Genomic DNA, 19,199 nt, shown 5'->3' with positions numbered 1-19,199 from the left:
TAATTAATAGGTTGTTAGCTTTCTCAGATGTTAGTATTTATATTATTTTATGAGGATGTGTATTAAAAGTAGATTTTAATTGTACTTAATGATGCAAATTCATTGTATGTACATTATGTGCCAGTTTTATTATTTTAGTCAATTATCCTATTTGGTATATTCTTGTATTTATTTTTTAAAATAAATAGGAGCTGGGTGCAATAGTGTATGCCTGTAATCCCAGTAGTTCAGGAGGCTGAGGCAGGAGGACTACAAGTTCAAAACCAGCCTAAACAATAATAATAAAATAAAAATTTAAAATGGGCTGGTGATGTGGCTCAGTCATTGAGTGCTACTGGTTCAATCCCTGGTACCAAAAAATAAAATAAAAACCTATGTAGGAGATATTCAATAAATTTTAAGTTTAATAGATAAATAATTGATGGTGACTGTGGAAGAAACGATTAACTACTAGTTTTAGTATTGTTTGTAGAATCAAAGCATGCTTTTGTGTTTCTGCTGCAGTTAGCTTGTTGACTAGGTATTGGGAATTTAGTTTTTAATACTCAGGTAAATAATAAATTTTAATTAGTATAAAATGATCCTTAATTACTAATTCTGCATGTCTAATAAATGCACAAAAGTAATAGTTAACAAAACCTGAAGTGAATTGGATATATTATTGCCATGTTTTTATGTGCTATGAAAGAAAAATTATTTAGAAATGCTTTAGGTGAAAACACTATTACTGATAAAGTTTGAAACCTTAAAATTTAGGTAATGAAATATCTTTGGTAAATAATAAATGTGAAATTTGCATTTGATCATTTTAGGGTGTCTATGGGCCAAAAGCATATGTGGCGACCCAAGGACCTTTAGCAAATACAGTAATCGATTTTTGGAGGATGATATGGGAGTATAATGTTGTAGTAAGTACTTTTTGAAACATATTTTAAGTATTGTATGAAATGACATAGGATGTTTTATTGAGTCAGGAAGAAAAGGACTTTTTTAGTCATAACAGTATATTTAATTATAGCTATTATTATGAAAAAGACAAAAACTGATTTTGAGGATCTTTCAGTTAAATTTTCACAAACTGTTCTCCCTATTTTAAGAAAAAGGGTGTGGTAGTTACTTAAATCTTGTCCTAAGTCAATAACTATTAAGACAGTTACCAAATAACTTTAAAAAGGCAGGAAAGGATTAGTGGTTTTATGGATCAGTAAAATGCCTGATAATATAGTCATATTCTTAAACATTATTCTAGACATAAGCCCTTTGAATTCCTCTTCCAGGAAAACATATGTCAGCATATAATTACAAATTATTATGTAAAGTTTGAGATAATTTGTAGGACTTCTGCACTTTTCCCCTACCCCTCACCTAAAGCTCATTCATTTAGAAGCATATCAAACTGTTAGCCTTTTAGTTCCGTCTTGCTTATTTTGAATGAAGGGAAATTGTGTGCCCTTAGTTTTCTAAAGCAGAAATATGAGTGAGTTAGGATATTGCAAAGAGAAATCCTGTTCTACTGCCTACCCTTGGAGCTCCAAAGTATTTGCCTGGGGTTGGTTTTGGTTGGTAAATGTAGAAAATCAATAAGGAGCTCTCATCCCTCTCTCATGAACATTGTAATTGGCTTTTTCTGTGGAATTATACTGATTCTAAAGTGTTAGCATCCTCCATTGGCCCTTTGAAAGATAAGTAAGGTAAGGGGTAACATTCCAGTTCTTAGTGTTTGCCATTTTATTTCATCTTGAAACAAGATAAAGTTGGAGAATAATTGAAAAAGAGCCAGAGTAAACTTTCTGGGTGATGGGAACATCCTTTATCTTGATAAAAGTTTGAGTTGTATAGATATGTGCATTGGAATGTTCACTTAAGATAGTACATTTCATTGTATGTAAAATTTACCTCAAGGGAAAAATAATGTAAACAAAGTATAAAAATTACTGGGTTCCAGATAAATATGCATGAAGTATTTAGGAGGGAGTGTAGTGAGGGCTGGGGTTGTAGCCTGGCACATGTGGGGCTCTGGGGTTCTATCCTCAGCACCACATAAAAACAAATAAATAAAGGTGTTGTGTCCATCTGTAACTAAAAATATATATATATTTAAAAACAATTATAGTGAAATGGTAATGATGAACTATGGGTGAAAACTATACAATGTTTATTGTAAAATTCTTTCAACTTTTCTGTTATAAATGTTGAGGGTCTGGGGGAACATGGGAGGATTAGATGAATTCTAGATAGGGCAAAGGGGGGGGGTGGAAGGGAGGGGAGGAGGCATGGGGGGTAAAAAAGATGGTGGAATGAGATGGGTATCATTACCCCAAGTACATGTATGAAGACAGGAATGGTGTGAATATATTTTGAATACAACCAGAGATATGAAAAAATGTGCTCTGTATGTGTAATATGAATTGTAATGCATTCTTCTGTCATATGTAACAAATTAAAATTTAAAAAAATTTAAAAAATAATAAAAAAATTAAAAGGACTGGGGGTAAAAAAAATAAATGTTGAGGGTGGAGATAGCTATAACTTATATTTAAGGACAGTATTAAATTTAATACATTCAACCTTTAGATAATTTTAGTAAATGTATTCTAAGTAATATTTATTAAATACTAAATAATATTTGATTAAAATACTGTTTAATTAGGTAAGTATTCTAAAGATGGCATTTTAATATAATTTCAAAAGTCAGAAGTAAATCTGGAGATTCACATCACTTAATTCAAACTAAGTCAGTCGTGTTAATTATAGTCAAGTTAATTTGTTGCTATATAGTTAAGACTTTGGAAAATACAATTTTGATAATTTGATCAATACTTTTCATATTTAAACTTCTTTTTAGACAGACCAAGTGTATTTTTGCTCAGCATAAAAAATAGTTCTTGAGATTTGTATTTAAAAAGGTAAAATTGTGTTTAGTTAACATATTCTTTATTCCATTCTCTGCCCCACCACCATCTTCTTTTTAGATCATTGTAATGGCCTGTCGAGAATTTGAGATGGGAAGGGTATGTATACCTATTAATATTTATCATTTCTAACAATAGATGTTCGTGAGTTCCAGATAAATATGCATGAAGTATTTAGACCATTTAGACCATGAATATGTTCGTGGTCTTTTATTATATAATAGTCTGAGCCCAAGTAGTTAGGTACTTCTTTATTGTGCTCCGCTCTTGTTTTTATTTGACTTAAGAAACAAAACAATTTCTATAACACAAACTTTTTCTTATATATATATTTTTAGTTGTAAATGGGCACACAATACCTTTATTTTGTTTATTTAGTGTTATGTGGTGCTGGGGATCAAACCCAGGGCTTCACACATGCTAGGCAAGTGCTCTACCACTGAGCTACAACTCCAGCGCCCCCCCCCCCCCGCTTTTTTTTTACATTATGTAAATACATTTTATGATATACTTACAATTATTGACTATTGTTACTTAACAGTCTACAATTACTTAATGGCGTTATAAAGTAGAGAGGTATTTTAGAATAGGAATAAAATCAAATGAGAATGTGTTAAATAATTCTGATTAGTGCTGGGGTTGTGGCTCATTGGTAGAGTGCTTGCCTATCGTGTGAGGCACTGGGTTCGATTCTTAGCACCACATATAAGTACATAATAGATAGATAGAGAGATAAATGTATGTCTATCGACAAAAAATGTATTTTTAAAAAAATAATAATTCTGATTATTTATCATCAGTTTATAGCTTGGATATTCTGATTAATCTTTCTATGAACATCACTATCTTCTTTTTTTTGCTTATTCTGTCTTCAAAACTCAGAAGAAAATTTCTTACCTTGATATTTTTTTTGACTGATGTTGTTTAAGTATATTCAAAATATTATAATGTCCAGTAAACTTCTTTTCTCAATAAGAGAAATATTGCAAAAGAAAGATACATCTTAAGAGTTATGTGAAATGTTATATAAATAATTAGGAAACTGTAATTTAGCTAATAATTTATTCCTTCCAAACTGTATTTTTACTGGTATTGTCTTTTTGGATAGAAAATGAACAATTTAATATTAGAAAATATAACAATTAAGGAATTAAGTAATGAAATTATTCCTTTAAATATTGTCAGCGTATACTTCAATACTATTATTAGTTCATTGTACTAGGAAATTTAAATTTCACACATTTAATGTTCTCTAATTAGTTACTGTTGAGGTTTAGGATTTTTCTTTTTTTTTCTTGATGAGTTTATATTGTATCATAGTAAAAATTTTTGTTGAAAAGCTGTATTGAGTGTAAAATTTTTTGAAGCAAAAGGTTTTGTGATTATATGTTTTGTTAGTATAGGTCAAGAATCACTTATCCAGAATACTAGGGACCAGAAGTCTTTTCAAATTTTGGAAATTTTCAGTTTTTATATAATTGCATAGATGTTACTAGTTGAACCTCCCTCATCCACAAACCCAAAACCAGTAATGCTGCAAAATCTAAAACTTTTTGAACACTAACATCATGCTTGAAAAGTTTTGCACTTGGAATTGAAGCATTTCATAGGTTTTAAACTTTTTCATAAGAGAAAAAGTAGTAGATTGTGAATGAGTTAGGATTTATGAATTTATTTGATAATCTTGAATTGGATTCCAACTTTGAATGTAACTTAATGGAAGGAGCATAGATGATAGATGGAAGGAGCATAGAAACCTACCCTCTATTGCCATTTTGACCGTGTACAGTCTACTGCCACTCTCAGCTTCACTTCCTCATCTCTGAAATAAATACCCATCTTGCAGTATTAGAGATCATGCAGCTATGACATTTAGCAAATAAGTTTTGGTATTACTTGCTTGGTTTTGGACCAGGAATATAAACACTACTATATAATCTATATTTAGTTACTGCTCATTTGAATGAGGGGCATGTTACTCATATAACTGTTTTCTGTTTGTTTTAAAATATTAAAACTTTACCAAGTAGGAGACCAAATTACAAAAATCAAAAACAAAACAATCCTCAAAATAATATTATAAACAACCCTAAAAATGATATTTTCTATAAACTTCTCTTGGGCAATGGGGTTTAGAAATTACTTGTGCTTTTAAGCCTCTAAAATATTAGTATTTTTAAGCTAAACTGACACACTGAATAGTTCTCCTTTGCTGTCCTTTGAGCAGTATTGTCAACTTACAGTTCATTCCAGCTGATATGTAATAACTTCACTATTTCTGGAACTCTGACACTAGAAATTTATAAATTACAAGTTCTGGTATTAGGGTGACTATAGATAACAGTAATGTACTATTCATTCCATGGTTTAAACATTATACAATATAAACATGTATTGAAGCATCAATGTTACCTCATAAATATGTACAATTTGGGGGTTTATATATGAGTTAAAAATAAATTTAAAATGAGAAATTAATGAACTGATGCATTTCCCACTGCCAAAAAATTTATTTTAAACTTGATGGTCGACCATAGACTTCCATTTTATTGGATCTTGATAAAAATTGCACCATTTTTTAGTATTTGAATGCTAGCATCTACTGAAAAATTAAGCTTTTCATTAACTTACCTTGTTTCCTAAAGTGATGGAGCTTAATATTAGAAACCAGTGAAAATTGAGTGTTCTATTTTTATACCTGCTTAAAATAGGAAGATAAGAGGGAAAACTGCCTATACTTTTTAATCTCAAAATTGAATACTTAAAATAATATATGGTACTTGCCTAAGGTTTGTTAAATCAATAGAATATGTGTAATATGTTCATAATTAGTATATATAACAGCCCTATAAAATAAGGATTAGTATTCCCCCTTTTTACAGATGAAGAAATTAAAGATTAATAAATAGTAAAATCGGTACTTTTCAAAATTCTTATACCAAGAAGAATGCTCTTTACACATTTCACAGATTTAACATTAATGAATTATCAAGTTATAGGCATTAAAACTTATCTGGGAACCCTATGTACTAAATGAATTTCTTTGTGCCAGATACTTTTTAAAAGTAGTTTTCCTTTCCTATACAAAAGTGTTTGATCTGCTGGGTAGACTGGGCAGGTGCAATGGACCTTATACATAAATTAAGGTCATTGTGACTAATCTCAGAGAAGATATAGTAGCTTACTTTTAAAAATAGTTGGGATAAGTCTGAGCTGTTTCATAACCTAGTGATGCCAGTTTTTCAATTTTGGAGAAGTAGTAAGCTGAACCATAGGATACAAAATATTTGTGAAAGTTTAAGGAAAACTACTGTGTACATTACTTACTATCTTTTTTTGAACAACAGAAAAAATGTGAGCGCTACTGGCCTTTGTGTGGAGAAGACCCTATAACATTTGCACCATTCAAAATTTCTTGTGTAAGTGCCTATTTTTATACACGTTATTTAATCAGGAAATGGGCATGCTAGAATTGATGAAGAATAGGTTGATATAAGCCAAACACTCAGTTTCCAGTAAACTTACACTTACAATTTTAAAAATAGTAATAATGTTTGTTTTTATAGTCTAAATTTATAAGGTTTGGGAATAAGTTCTTATAAATGTATAAATTTACTTGTATATTATGGCAATTTTATTTTACTTTATCTGTTGAAAGTAGTGATTTATGTATATAATAAGAGTAAATGGTGGGCTGGGGTTGTAGCTCAGTGGTAGAGCACTTGTCTAGCATATGTGAGGCACTGGGTTCAATCCTCAACACCATAAATAAATAAATGGAGTAATAGTGTGCTTTGAATGATCTGTTTGGAAACTATATGTTCATTTCAAGGGAAATAAATGAGAAAGACCAAGTATAATATATCATATTAACCTTTCATATCCATATTATCCTTCCCAAAATTGTTGAGTTTGAGACTTGCTCTCCTGGAAGTTAAAAAATCAATCCTTCATGGCAGATAATTTAATATGAAACTTAGAATATATACCTTATTACTTAAGGATATTAAATAAATTAAATCAAATAAATTAAGTAAATTAAGTCAAGCCAAAAATAGAACACAGCAGAAATCAGAGAAAATGAATTTTAAAATAAAAACAATGAAGAAAAAGCATGAGTAAGAAAAACAAAGGACAGACAGAAGGAAGTCTAATATAGTCAAGCTTAAGAATAGAATAGTTTTGTTTTTTTTTTCCTTTTAGGTGTCATGTGGCATCTTCTTTGTTCTTTTGTTTTTTTTTTTGTTTTGTTGTTGTTGTGTGTTTGTTTGTTTGTTTGTTTGGTACCAGGGATTGAACCCAAGGGCCGTTAACCACTGATTGACATCCCCAGCTTTTTTATCTTTTATTTTGAGACAGGCTCTCACTAGATTATTTACAACCTCCATAAATTGCCAAGGCTGGCTATGAACCTGTGATCCTCCTGCCCCTGCATGCACCACCACATCTGGCTTGGCATCTTCTTTCTTAACCACATAAAAAAAAAAAAAAATAAGATTTTATTTGCTCAGGCTTGTATATATGTGAAAATTAATTGGAATCATTAAATATTTATGTCATCTAAAAATGCCCTCTTAGGAACACCTACCATAATATTTGACCAAATAATCTGGGTACTCTTGGCCCAACCAAGTTGAGCCAAGATATAAAGTCAACTGCTACATTCCCCATTTCTCAGCATTACTTTCACTTCGCTTTCTATAATTAAGTGAAATATAATTCACATATTTATTTATCACAACAGAACACAAATTTCTGAGTAAACAGAAATTTGCTGGTTCCAAAAAACTTTTTACTCTCTGGTCCTTTACCGAAAAAGTCAAATCTTAGACCAGTGGTTCTCATCTGTATTCCTTTTTTTTTTTTTTTCTTCTTTTTTAAATTTTTAGTTGTAGATGGACACAATACCTTTATTTTATTTATGTGGTGCTGAGGATCGAACCCAGTGCTCCATGCGTGTAAGGCAAGCGCTCTATCACTGAGCCACAACCCCAGCCCTGTTTTCCTTTTTGGTAAAAGTAAAAACATATATATTCGAAAAATACAAAGTAAATTACCATGATTTGAAAAACTGAAACAGGAAAAATATTATTCTTTTAATAAAATAGCATATGCTATTATCCTTGAAAATCACTGACCTAAAATATCATCTGAGGTTTTAATTAATAGGACTATAAGAATAATCTGCTTAGAGACATACTGATAAAGAGGCTTCATTCTAATACTTTGGCTAAATGACAGACAGTGAAAGACTTAAAGTGAGAGAGAGAGAGAGAGAGAGAGAGAAAGTAAGTTAGATAAGCTGGGTGCCATGGCACATGTCTGTAATTTCAGGCACAGAATTGAGGGAGTCTGAGGCAGGAGGATCACAAGTTCAAAGCCAGCTTCAGCAACTTAGTGAATTTTGTCCAAAGATTAAAAATTTTTTAGAAGACTAGGGACTTAACTCAGTGGTAGTGTGCCCCTGAGTTCAATCCCCAATACCATATCCCACCCCCCGCCAAATATATATATATATGGAGAGAAAGAGGTATAACCTTTAGAATGGTTGTTTGTATAATTATCAGGTACATCTGGAATTTTAAAGGATAATTTTATATTGTGGGCTTTAAGTATTTTGTTTATGTGTTTGGTATGTATATGTTTTTGTTTTAATGTTTTCTTTGACTCACAAATGTTTCTCTGTCTTTAGGAAGATGAACAAGCAAGGACAGACTACTTCATTAGGACACTGTTACTTGAATTTCAAAATGTAAGTACTTTCCATTAGATGCAATCTCTAAGAATAGTTTTCAAAGAGAAGGTATATAAATACTATACTCTTAAGTCACCATGCAAGCTAAATCTTCATTTAGGTATATATTATTTTTACTTGAGGCTGTTGACTTCAGTGTTTCAGAGCTGTATAATATGGTAATTTCTCAAGGAAAGAATCTGAGAAAAATGTGATGAACATTGTAGAAATGCCTGTCAAATTCTTCCTCATGTCTCTATTTTTATTATCTTAATTTTTAAACCATTATAAATACTCAACTTGTTCATAAAATACATCATTCTTACCAATTTATGCAATTGTAAACATACCTATAATCTCTACCTTCCTGTTTACATGCATAGTTCCAAGTACTTTTACTGCCCCTTACTTTACCTATCATTAACATGTCCCCTTAGATGAGTCATTTATTGTACATTGCAATTTTTTTCATCTATAATAATGTGTACCTTACTGAATTTCTATAGTATTATCAGGCCTGTGAGTCTTTCTAACTTCCTAACAGTAGATACTATCATCTGCACTGTGCATAGATGAAGATACAGGGGCTTGAAAAAGTAAAATGGTTTACCTAAATTACTCAGTAAATGGCAGAAGTAAAATTTGATTAGTTTTACCTAGATTCCAAACCCTTTACTTTCTGTTAACACCTAGAATAACCATTCTCAAAACATTTGTGACATCAGGACTCTCTTATCTTCTTAAAAATTTTTTAGGCTCCCAGAGAGCTTTTATTTATTTATGTGGGTTGTATCTTATACTGTAATTAAAATGGAAACTGAGTTTTTACAAGGCATGAATAAAATGAAAAGATAAAATCCAGAGTCTTCAGCATATATTCTACTAGCTGTTAAAGGAAAAGACAAATAACCCCTTATTAATAATCTGAAAACACTTTAAAATTGATGGACCCACCCTGACCCCAAAGGATTGAGAATAGATAGGGTGGTACTCAGACCATACTTTGAGAACTGAAGTTCTTTTTTAGTTCAGTATTCTGTTGGTCTAATTATACCACATTTTAACACAATGTTTATGGTATATTACTCTTTCATTTAATAGTGTGTATTAGTTAAATAATGTATATATAATGTATGGTTAAAATGTACTTTCTGGAGGTAAGACCACTGGGGTTAGATCCCACATTTGTCACTTCCTGTGAAACTTTAGGTAGGGTATTTAATCTTTCTATCAATTTCTTTACCTGTTAAATGAAGACATTACAACACTACCTTCCTTATGGAGATTAAATAAATTGTTACATGTGAAGCCATTTAGCATCAGTACTTGGCTTATTGGAGGCAATCAGTAAATATAGTTTGTTACCTTTTTTTAGGTAGTGCTAAGTACCAAACAAAAATGAAACTAAATGAGATGTACAGCTTTAAATTTTGCAAATGTATTTTCCTAATTATTGAATTTGTTTTTCATGAAGGAATCTCGTAGGCTCTATCAGTTTCATTATGTGAACTGGCCAGACCATGATGTTCCTTCATCATTTGATTCTATTCTGGATATGATAAGCTTAATGAGGAAATACCAAGAACATGAAGATGTTCCTATATGTATTCATTGCAGGTACAAAAGAATTTTCCAAATGTATAAATACAGTACTTTTCTTTAACCTCAATGTTGAATAAGGTTCTATTTCTACATTAATGTGTTCTATTTCTACATTAATGTGATGATAGTAATCCTTAACTTATAGCCTTGTTATATAGTACGTTGAAATTTTAAAAGGTACCCAAAGAAGAAATTTTTATGTGGGTAGATATCTTATGACCCAAACATTGTTTTATAGCAAATTAGTAAATATTCTTTCCTAAGGCTATTAAAGCTTGTATTAGAGAATAAAAGCAAATCATTAATTTTTTAACTTAATTTCTCTGAACAGTGGTCAGTTTTCATAACTAATAAACATTGATGTGAATTTATATACACACACACACACACACACACACATATATATATACTGTATATAAGGTCTTATTTGTCTAAGATATCATTGGTTTCAAGATATACCATTATGGGGCTGGGGTTGTGGCTCAGTGGTAGAGCACTTGCCTAGCATGTGTGAGGCCCTGGGTTTGATTCTTAGTACTGTACATAAATAAAAGAAAATCCATCAACAATTAAAAATATATTTTAAAGAAAGGTTCCATTATTTGATATTTATTAAGAATCAGAAATCACTACCACATACAAGGGAAGGAGATAATATGTAAGAAGTCATAGTTGATAAGGTACATATCAATTTCACAACTGTTATGATGGGGATTAAATGTGTATTTTAGAATTGACAAACAATTCAGTGGCTGTTTCCATTCATCAGGCACATAAGTTTCCATGTTTGCGATGTTGCCCATCGTATCATGAATCATATTTTAAAGTTACTGAAATCTAAGTAGACCAGAAGGCTAGCATTCTTATATTAAGGCAGTATAAACTGTTGATACACACTTACTAGACATCTTTATTAAATTGTGCTTTATAGAAGATGACTTCATTGTAGGCAATACCTAAGACTAAATGATTGCTGGCATTTTTAAAGTTTAGATGTACCTATATTAAATTGCTCTGTAGAGCTGGGCACTGTGATGCATTTCTATAATCCCAGCTACTCAGGAGGCTGAGGTAGGAGGATCCCAAGTTTGAAGCCAACCTAAGAACTTAGACCAACCTTATCTCAAAAAAAATTAGAGCTGGGGGCCATAAGCAACTTAGTGAGACCCCATCTCAAAATAAAAATTAAAATGGGGGCTGGGGCTGTAGCTCAGTGGTAGAGTGCTTGCCTAGCAAGTGTGAGGTACTGGATTCTATCCTCAGCATTTATTTTATAAATAAAATAAAAGTATGTCCTTCTACAAGTAAAAATATTTTAAAAATAAAAATAGGCTGAGAATGTGGCTCAGTGGATTCAGTCTCTAATACCAAAAATAAATAAGAGCTGGGGGTTGTACTAGGTGGTAAAGCACCTCTGGGTTTAGTCTCCAATATTGCCCCAAAAAAGTCTTGGCATTTTTTCAATCAGTATTTGAAGTTCAGTTAATCTTTGCAAAACTAGTCCTTTTGACATAAAAAATCATGTAAACCCTGCCTTTGATTTTGGGGTGAATGAATATTGAATATGATATTGTTTGTTTTAGGGAGGTAGCTAATTTTATATTCTAAGGGTAGGGTAGAGTTTAGTTCTGTTATATATTTTGCCTAAGATTAATTAGTTTAAGATAACTAATTGTTCTGTTCTGTTTGGGGATTTTTGTTTGTTTTGGTTTGGTTTTGGGCAGTACTGGATCAAACCTAGGGGTACTCTACCACTGAATTACATCCCTGGCCCTTTTGTTTTTTATTTTGACGGGGTCTTGCTAGACAAGCCTTGAGCTTAAAATCCTCCTGCCTCAACCTCCTAAGTAGCTGAGATTGCTGATATGTCACTGTGCTTGGCACTAACTATTCTTTTTTGTTTTTAATATTTATTTTTTAGTTATAGGTGAACACAGTGTCTTTATTTTACTTATGTGGTGCTGAGGATTGAACCTTAGCACTTCAAACATGCTAGCCGTGCCCTCTACCTCTGAGCCACAACCTAGCCCACTAATTATTCTTAATTAAATATTTTGGGTTATACTGTAATCTGGTTATTTTCCAGTTGATAATGTACTTGATCCTGTTTATAACAGAGAGCAAGGAAGCATTTCAGTTGGGAAGAAGTACTTAATTTTGGGGGGAGCGCAGAGTCAGAGAAATTACAAATGCATTTTTGTCCCATAGCTCATAAGAATCTGTATGATTGTTTAATCCTAAAATATTGACAATCTTTTGTTCCCTTGTTTAGTGCAGTATATTATGAGTATACTACTTTATATTTAATCTTAAATATTTGCTATTAATTTCTGCCCACATCCTTTTTTGGATGTTTTAAACAATAGCTTACATGTTTATTGTTTAGTCTATTTTTAAAAAATTTATATTTCTTTACTGACTTTTATTATTAAGAGTGTATTAAAAATCATACTGTTTCTTATAAAGTTGCTTATCAGGAATTTTTAGGTTACGTGTTTAATAAACTAATAAAAGCTTCAAAATATTTGTTAATGCTACAGCTTTACTATAAAATTATTTCGATGATGTCTGTAATATCTAATTACTTGTAGTGATTTTTCATTTGTGAGGTGTATTATATATACCTCTTCTAGTTAAAAAGCTTTGAAGTATTTTTGTAGTTTTTATTTTATTTTTAGATTAATTACATTTTTAATTTTTCATTACTGTATTATAGTTGTGTATAATATTGGGATTTATTTTGGCATAATTATACAAGTATGAAATATAATTTACTCCAATTCTAGTCTCAGAACTTCCCCCATCCCTCCCCTCCTCCCATCCTGTTCCTTTTCCTCAACTCTACTGGTTTTCCATTTATTTATAGTTTTTTTTTAAATTAATGCCTTATAAAGATGTACATAAAGGCAAGATTTACGATAGTATGTTCATAAATGTACATAGGAAAGTTTGGTTAGTTTTACTCCACTGTTCCTCCCATTTTCCATCCGTCTTCACTCCCCATTTCCATCTCTTCACTCCCCATACATCTCTCATCGATTTTCATGGATTTCCCTTCATCCCCCAACTTTTTCTTTTTCCTTAGTTTGGTTTAGCTTCTGATATGAGAGAAAATAGTCAACCCTTGACTTTCTTAGTCTAGCTTATTTCATTTGGCATGATATTCTTTAGTTCCAATCATTTATCAGCACATGCTATAATCTCTTTCTTCTTTTTTTTTCAGATGATATCTAGTCTGGTTTCATAACTTGGCTGTTGTGAATTGCACGACTATAAATTCTGATGTAATTGTGTCACTATAGTATGTTGATCTTAGTTCTTGTGGGTAAAAACCAAGGAATGGCATTAGCTGGGTCATATATTGGTACCATTCCTAGTTTTTTGAGGAATCTCCATGCTGCTTTCTAGAGAGGTTGTCCTAATTTGCGTTCCTACCAACAATGTATGAGTATACCTTTTTCCCAACATCCTCACAAGCATTTATTATTCATATTTTTTATAAATGCCATTCTGACTAGAGTGAGGTGAAATCTCTAGTTTTAATTTGCATTTCCCTGATTGCAAGAGATGTTGAACATTTTTTAAAATCTAAAATCTATTTGTTGGCCATTTGTATTTCTTCTTTTGAAAAGTGTCTGTTTAATTCTTTTTCCCATTTACTAGTTAGGTTTTTGTTTGTTCTTGGATTTTTGGGGGGTGGGTATTAAGTTTTTTTGAGTTTTTTATATATTCTGGATATTATCCCCCTGTTTGAGAGGTAGGTGGCAAAGATCTGTGCTCTCTCTTCACACTCTTTAATTTTTTCCTTTGGAGTGCATAATCTTTTTGATGCTGTCCTACTTATTGATTCTTTGTTTTATTTCTTGTGCTTTAGAAGGCTTGTTAAGGAAATTGGTACGTGCCAATATGTTGATGTGTTGGGTCTACTTTTTCCTCTAGCATTTGCAGAGTTTCTGGTCTAATTCCTAGGTCTTTTTGTGTTGGGGAGAAAGAGAAAGAGATCTAACTTCAGTTTTCTATACATGGATATCCATTTTTCCTAGCACCATTTGTTAAAAAGGCTATCTTTTCTCTGGTGTGTGTTTTTGGCTCCCTTGTATATCAAATGACTGTATCTATGTGGATTGTTTTTGTGTCCTCTATTCCATTTGTGTTTGTCTTTTTTTATGTCAATGCCATGCTGCTTTTATTACTATATCTCTGTAGTATAATTTGAGTTTTGGTATTCTGATGCTTCCAACAGCGATCTTTTTACTCAGGGTTGCTTTGACTATTCCGGGTCTCTTATTTTTCCAAATGTATTTTAGAACTTTTTTTCCCCCCTCTAGTTCTGTGAAAAATGTCATTGGTATTTTCATGGGAATTGCACTCAGACAATATAATGTTTTTGGTAGGATGACCATTTTGATATTACTAATTCTGCTATCCAGGAACATGGAAGGTCTTTCCATCTTCTAAGGTCATCTTTATTTTTTTTCTTTTTTGGGTGAGCGGTATTCTGGGGATTGAACCCTGGGGCACTCAACCACTGAGCCACATCTCCAGCCCTTTTTTGTATTTTATTTAGAGATAGGGTCTCACAGCTGCTTAGGGCCTCATGAAGTTGCTGAGGCTGGCATTGAACTTTCGATCCTCCTGCCTCAGCCTCCCAAGCAGCTGAGATTACAGGCGTGCACCCACTACACTCAACTCATTTTCAGTTTCTTTCTTCAGTGTTCTGTAGTTTTCATTGAAGAGGTCTTTCTCCTCTTTAGTTAGATTTATTCACAAGCATTTTATTTATTTATTTAGGTTATTGTGAATGGGATAATTTCCCTAATTTCTTTCTTAGCAGATTCATTATTGAAGTGTAGGAAAGCAATTGATTTATGTATATTGATCTTATATCCTGCTACTTTGCTAAAGTTATCAGCTTTAAGTTTCTTCTGATGGAGTTTTTAGGTCTTTTAAATATAGGATCATGTCATTAGCAAACAGATAATTTGACTTCTTCTTTTCCTATTTGTATCCCTTTAATTTCCTTATCTGATTGTTCTGGCTAGAGTTTGAAGGAATATTTTGAATAGGAGTAGTGAAAGTGGACATTCTTGTTTTGTTTCTCATGGTTTCAGTCTTTCTCTGTTCAGTATGATGTTTGCTTTGGGATAGTCACATATATATATAGCCTTTGTACTGTTAAGTTTCTTCTATTTGCAGTTTCCCTAGTGTTTTAAACATGAATGAGTGCTGGCCTTTGTCGAATGTTTTTTCTCCATCTATTGAAATGATCATATATTTCTTGTCCTTAGCATTATTTATGTGGTGTATTACATTTATTGATTTGTGTGTGTTAAACCAGCCTTGCATCCCTAGGATGAGTTTAGTTCTCATCTTAATTATTTCCTGTCTTCTGCTTTTGGAATGAGTTTGTTACTCTTTTTCTAGTCCTTTGAGGTGTAATGGGGCATAAATATTTGCATTCATTACATCTTGTTGGATAGTTCCCTTAACCAATATGAAATGACCTTTGTCTCTTCTGATTGATTTTGGCTTGAAGTCCACTTTATCTGATATGAAAGTAGCTACCCCTGCTTGCTTCTGGCTATTATTTGCAAGGTTTATCTTTTTCTGTTCTTTCTCCTTTAGTCTATGGATATATTTGTCTGTAAGGCGAGTCTCTTGTAAACAACATATGGTTGGGTCTTATTTTTAATCCAACCTGCTAGTCTATGCCTAGATTGAAGAGCTTAAACCATTTATATTCCATGTTATAAAGAGATGATTTTTATCTCCTTCCATTTTGATTTATCTCTAATTCCTATTTCTTTTTTTTTTTTTTTTTAATTTTTTATTGTTGGGTGTTCAAAACATTACATAGTTCTTGATATATCATATTTCACAATTTGATTCAAGTGGGTTATGAGGTCCCATTTTTACCCCATATACAGATTGCAGAATCACATCAGTTACACATCCATTGATTTACATATTGCCATACTAGTGTCTGTTGTATTCTGCTGCCTTTCCTATCCTCTACTATCCCCCCTCCCCTCCCCTCCCCTCCCCTCCCCTCCCCTCTTCTCTCTCTGCTCCCTCTACTGACATTCGTTTGTCCCCCTTATATTATTTTTCCCCTTCCCCTCACTTCCTCTTGTATGTACTTTTGTATAACTCTGAGGGTCTCCTTCCATTTCCATGCATTTTCCCTTCTCTCTCCCTTTCCCTCCCACCTCTCATCCCTGTTTAATGTTAATCTTCTTCTCATGCTCTTCGACCCTACTCTGTTCTTAGTTACTCTCCTTATATCAAAGAAGACATTTGGCATTTGTTTTTTAGGGATTGGCTAGCTTCACTTAGCATAATCTGCTCTAATGCCATCCATTTCCCTGTAAATTCTATGATTTTGTCATTTTTTAATGCAGAGTAATACTCCATTGTGTATAAATGCCACATTTTTTTTATCCACTCATCCATTGAAGGGCATCTAGGTTGGTTCCACAGTCTAGCTTTTGTGAATTGTGCTGCTATGAACATCGATGTAGCAGTGTCCCTGTAGCATGCTCTTTTTAGGTCTTTAGGGAATAGACCGAGAAGGGGAATAGCTGGGTCAAATGGTGGTTCCATTCCCAGCTTTCCAAGAAATCTCCGTACTGCTTTCCAAATTGGCTGCACCAATTTGCAGTCCCACCAGCAATGTACAAGTGTACCCTTTTCCCCACATCCTCGCCAGCACTTGTTGTTGTTTGACTTCATAATGGCTGCCAATCTAACTGGAGTGAGATGGTATCTTAGGGTGGTTTTGATTTGCATTTCTCTGACTGCTAGAGATGGTGAGCATTTTTTCATGTACTTGTTGATTGATTGTATGTCCTCCTCTGAGAAGTGTCTGTTCAGGTCCTTGGCCCATTTGTTGATTGGGTTGTTTGTTCTCTTATTGTCTAATTTTTTGAGTTCTTTGTATACTCTGGATATTAGGGCTCTATCTGAAGTGTGAGGAGTAAAGATTTGTTCCCAGGATGTAGGCTCTCTATTTACCTCTCTTATTGTATCTTTTGCTGAGAAAAAACTTTTTAGTTTGAGTAAGTCCCATTTGTTGATTCTAGTTATTAACTTTTGTGCTATGGGTGTCCTATTGAGGAATTTGGAGCCCGACCCCACCGACTGTAGATCGTAGCCAACTTTTTCTTCTATCAGACGGCGTGTCTCTGATTTGATATCAAGCTCCTTGATCCATTTTGAATTAACTTTTGTGCATGGTGAGAGAAAGGGATTCAGTTTCATTTTGTTGCATATGGATTTCCAGTTTTCCCAGCACCATTTGTTGAAGATGCTATCCTTCCTCCATTGCATGCTTTTAGCCCCTTTATCAAATATAAGGTAGTTGTAGTTTTGTGGATTGGTTTCTGTGTCCTCTATTCTGTACCATTGGTCCACACGCCTGTTTTGGTACCAGTACCATGCTGTTTTTGTTACTATTGCTCTGTAGTATAGTTTGAAGTCTGGTATCCCTATACCGCCTGATTCACACTTCCTGCTTAGCATTGTTTTTGCTATTCTGGGTCTTTTGTTTTTCCATATGAATTTCATGATTGCTTTCTCTATTTCTACAAGAAATGCCGTTGGGATTTTGATTGGCATTGCATTAAACCTATAGAGAACTTTTGGTAATATCGCCATTTTGATGATGTTAGTTCTGCCTATCCATGAACAGGGTATATTTTTCCATCTTCTAAGATCTTCTTCTATTTCTCTCTTTAGGGTTCTGTAGTTTTCATTGTATAAGTCTTTCACCTCTTTTGTTAGGTTGATTCCCAAGTATTTTATTTTTTTTGAAGATATTGTGAATGGAGTGGTTGTCCTCATTTCCATTTCAGAGGATTTGTCGCTGATATACAGGAATGCCTTTGATTTATGCGTGTTGATTTTATATCCTGCCACTTTGCTGAATTCATTTATTAGCTCTAATAGTTTCTTTGTAGAGCCTTTTGGGTCTGCTGGGTATAGAATCATGTCATCTGCAAATAGTGATAATTTAAGTTCTTCTTTTCCTATTTTGATGCCTTTAATTTCTTTCGTCTGTCTAATTGCTCTGGCCAGTGTTTCGAGAACTATGTTGAACAGAAGTGGTGAGAGAGGGCATCCCTGTCTTGTTCCCGATTTTAGAGGGAATGCCTTCAATTTTTCTCCATTCAGAATGATGCTAGCCTGAGGCTTAGCATAGATTGCTTTTACAATATTGAGGTATGTTCCTGTTATCCCTAGTTTTTCTAGAGTTTTGAACAAAAAGGGATGCTGTACTTTGTCAAATGCTTTTTCGGCATCTATCGAGATGATCATATGATTCTTATTTTTAAGTCTATTGATGTGGTGAATAACATTTATTGATTTCCGTATATTGAACCAGCCTTGCATCCCAGGGATGAATCCTACTTGATCATGGTGCACAATTTTTTTGATAATTTTTTGTATCCGATTCGCCAGAATTTTATTGAGGATTTTTGCATCTAGGTTCATTAGAGATATTGGTCTGTAGTTTTCTTTCTTTGAAGTGTCTTTGTCTGGTTTAGGTATAAGGGTGATGTTGGCCTCGTAGAATGAATTTGGAAGTTCTCCCTCTTTTTCTATTTCCCGAAGTAGCTTGAAAAGTATTGGTATTAGTTCCTCTTTAAAGGTTTTGTAAAACTCTGCTGTATACCCATCCGGTCCTGGGCTTTTCTTAGTTGGTAGTCTTTTGATGGTTTCTTTTATTTCCTCAATTGATATTGGTCTGTTTAGGTTGTCTATATCCTCCTGACTCAATCTGGGCAGATCATATGACTTAAGAAATTTATCTATGCCTTCACTATCTTCTAATTTATTGGAGTATAAGGATTCAAAATAATTTTTGATTATCATCTGTATTTCTGAAGTGTCTGTTGTGATATTGCCTCTTTCATCCTGTATGTTTGTAATTTGAGTTCTCTCTCTTCTTC

At 32.9% G+C, this 19,199-nt stretch overlaps 1 protein-coding gene across 2 annotated transcripts in view; it reads left to right on the top strand.

Moving 5' to 3' along the window:
* The window catches only part of Ptpn12 (protein tyrosine phosphatase non-receptor type 12), a 116,017-nt gene that overhangs the window by 56,397 nt on the left and 40,421 nt on the right, over positions 1 to 19,199 (top strand). For both annotated transcript variants that reach the window (XM_046464126.2, XM_046464125.2), the window contains exons 4-8: positions 813 to 908; positions 2,973 to 3,011; positions 6,260 to 6,331; positions 8,605 to 8,664; positions 10,121 to 10,263. In XM_046464126.2, the coding sequence (XP_046320082.1) occupies positions 813 to 908; positions 2,973 to 3,011; positions 6,260 to 6,331; positions 8,605 to 8,664; positions 10,121 to 10,263 (410 nt within the window). The remainder of the gene's footprint in view (positions 1 to 812; positions 909 to 2,972; positions 3,012 to 6,259; positions 6,332 to 8,604; positions 8,665 to 10,120; positions 10,264 to 19,199) is intronic.

Source organism: Marmota monax, unplaced genomic scaffold (genome assembly GCF_021218885.2).
Source record: "Marmota monax isolate L192 unplaced genomic scaffold, Marmota_monax_Labrador192_F-V1.1 WCK01_AAM20220418_F8-fsc00065, whole genome shotgun sequence".
NCBI classification, from domain to species: domain Eukaryota; kingdom Metazoa; phylum Chordata; class Mammalia; order Rodentia; family Sciuridae; genus Marmota; species Marmota monax.
Note: the sequence above shows the minus strand (reverse complement) of the source record. Positions and strands in the feature narration are given on the sequence as shown.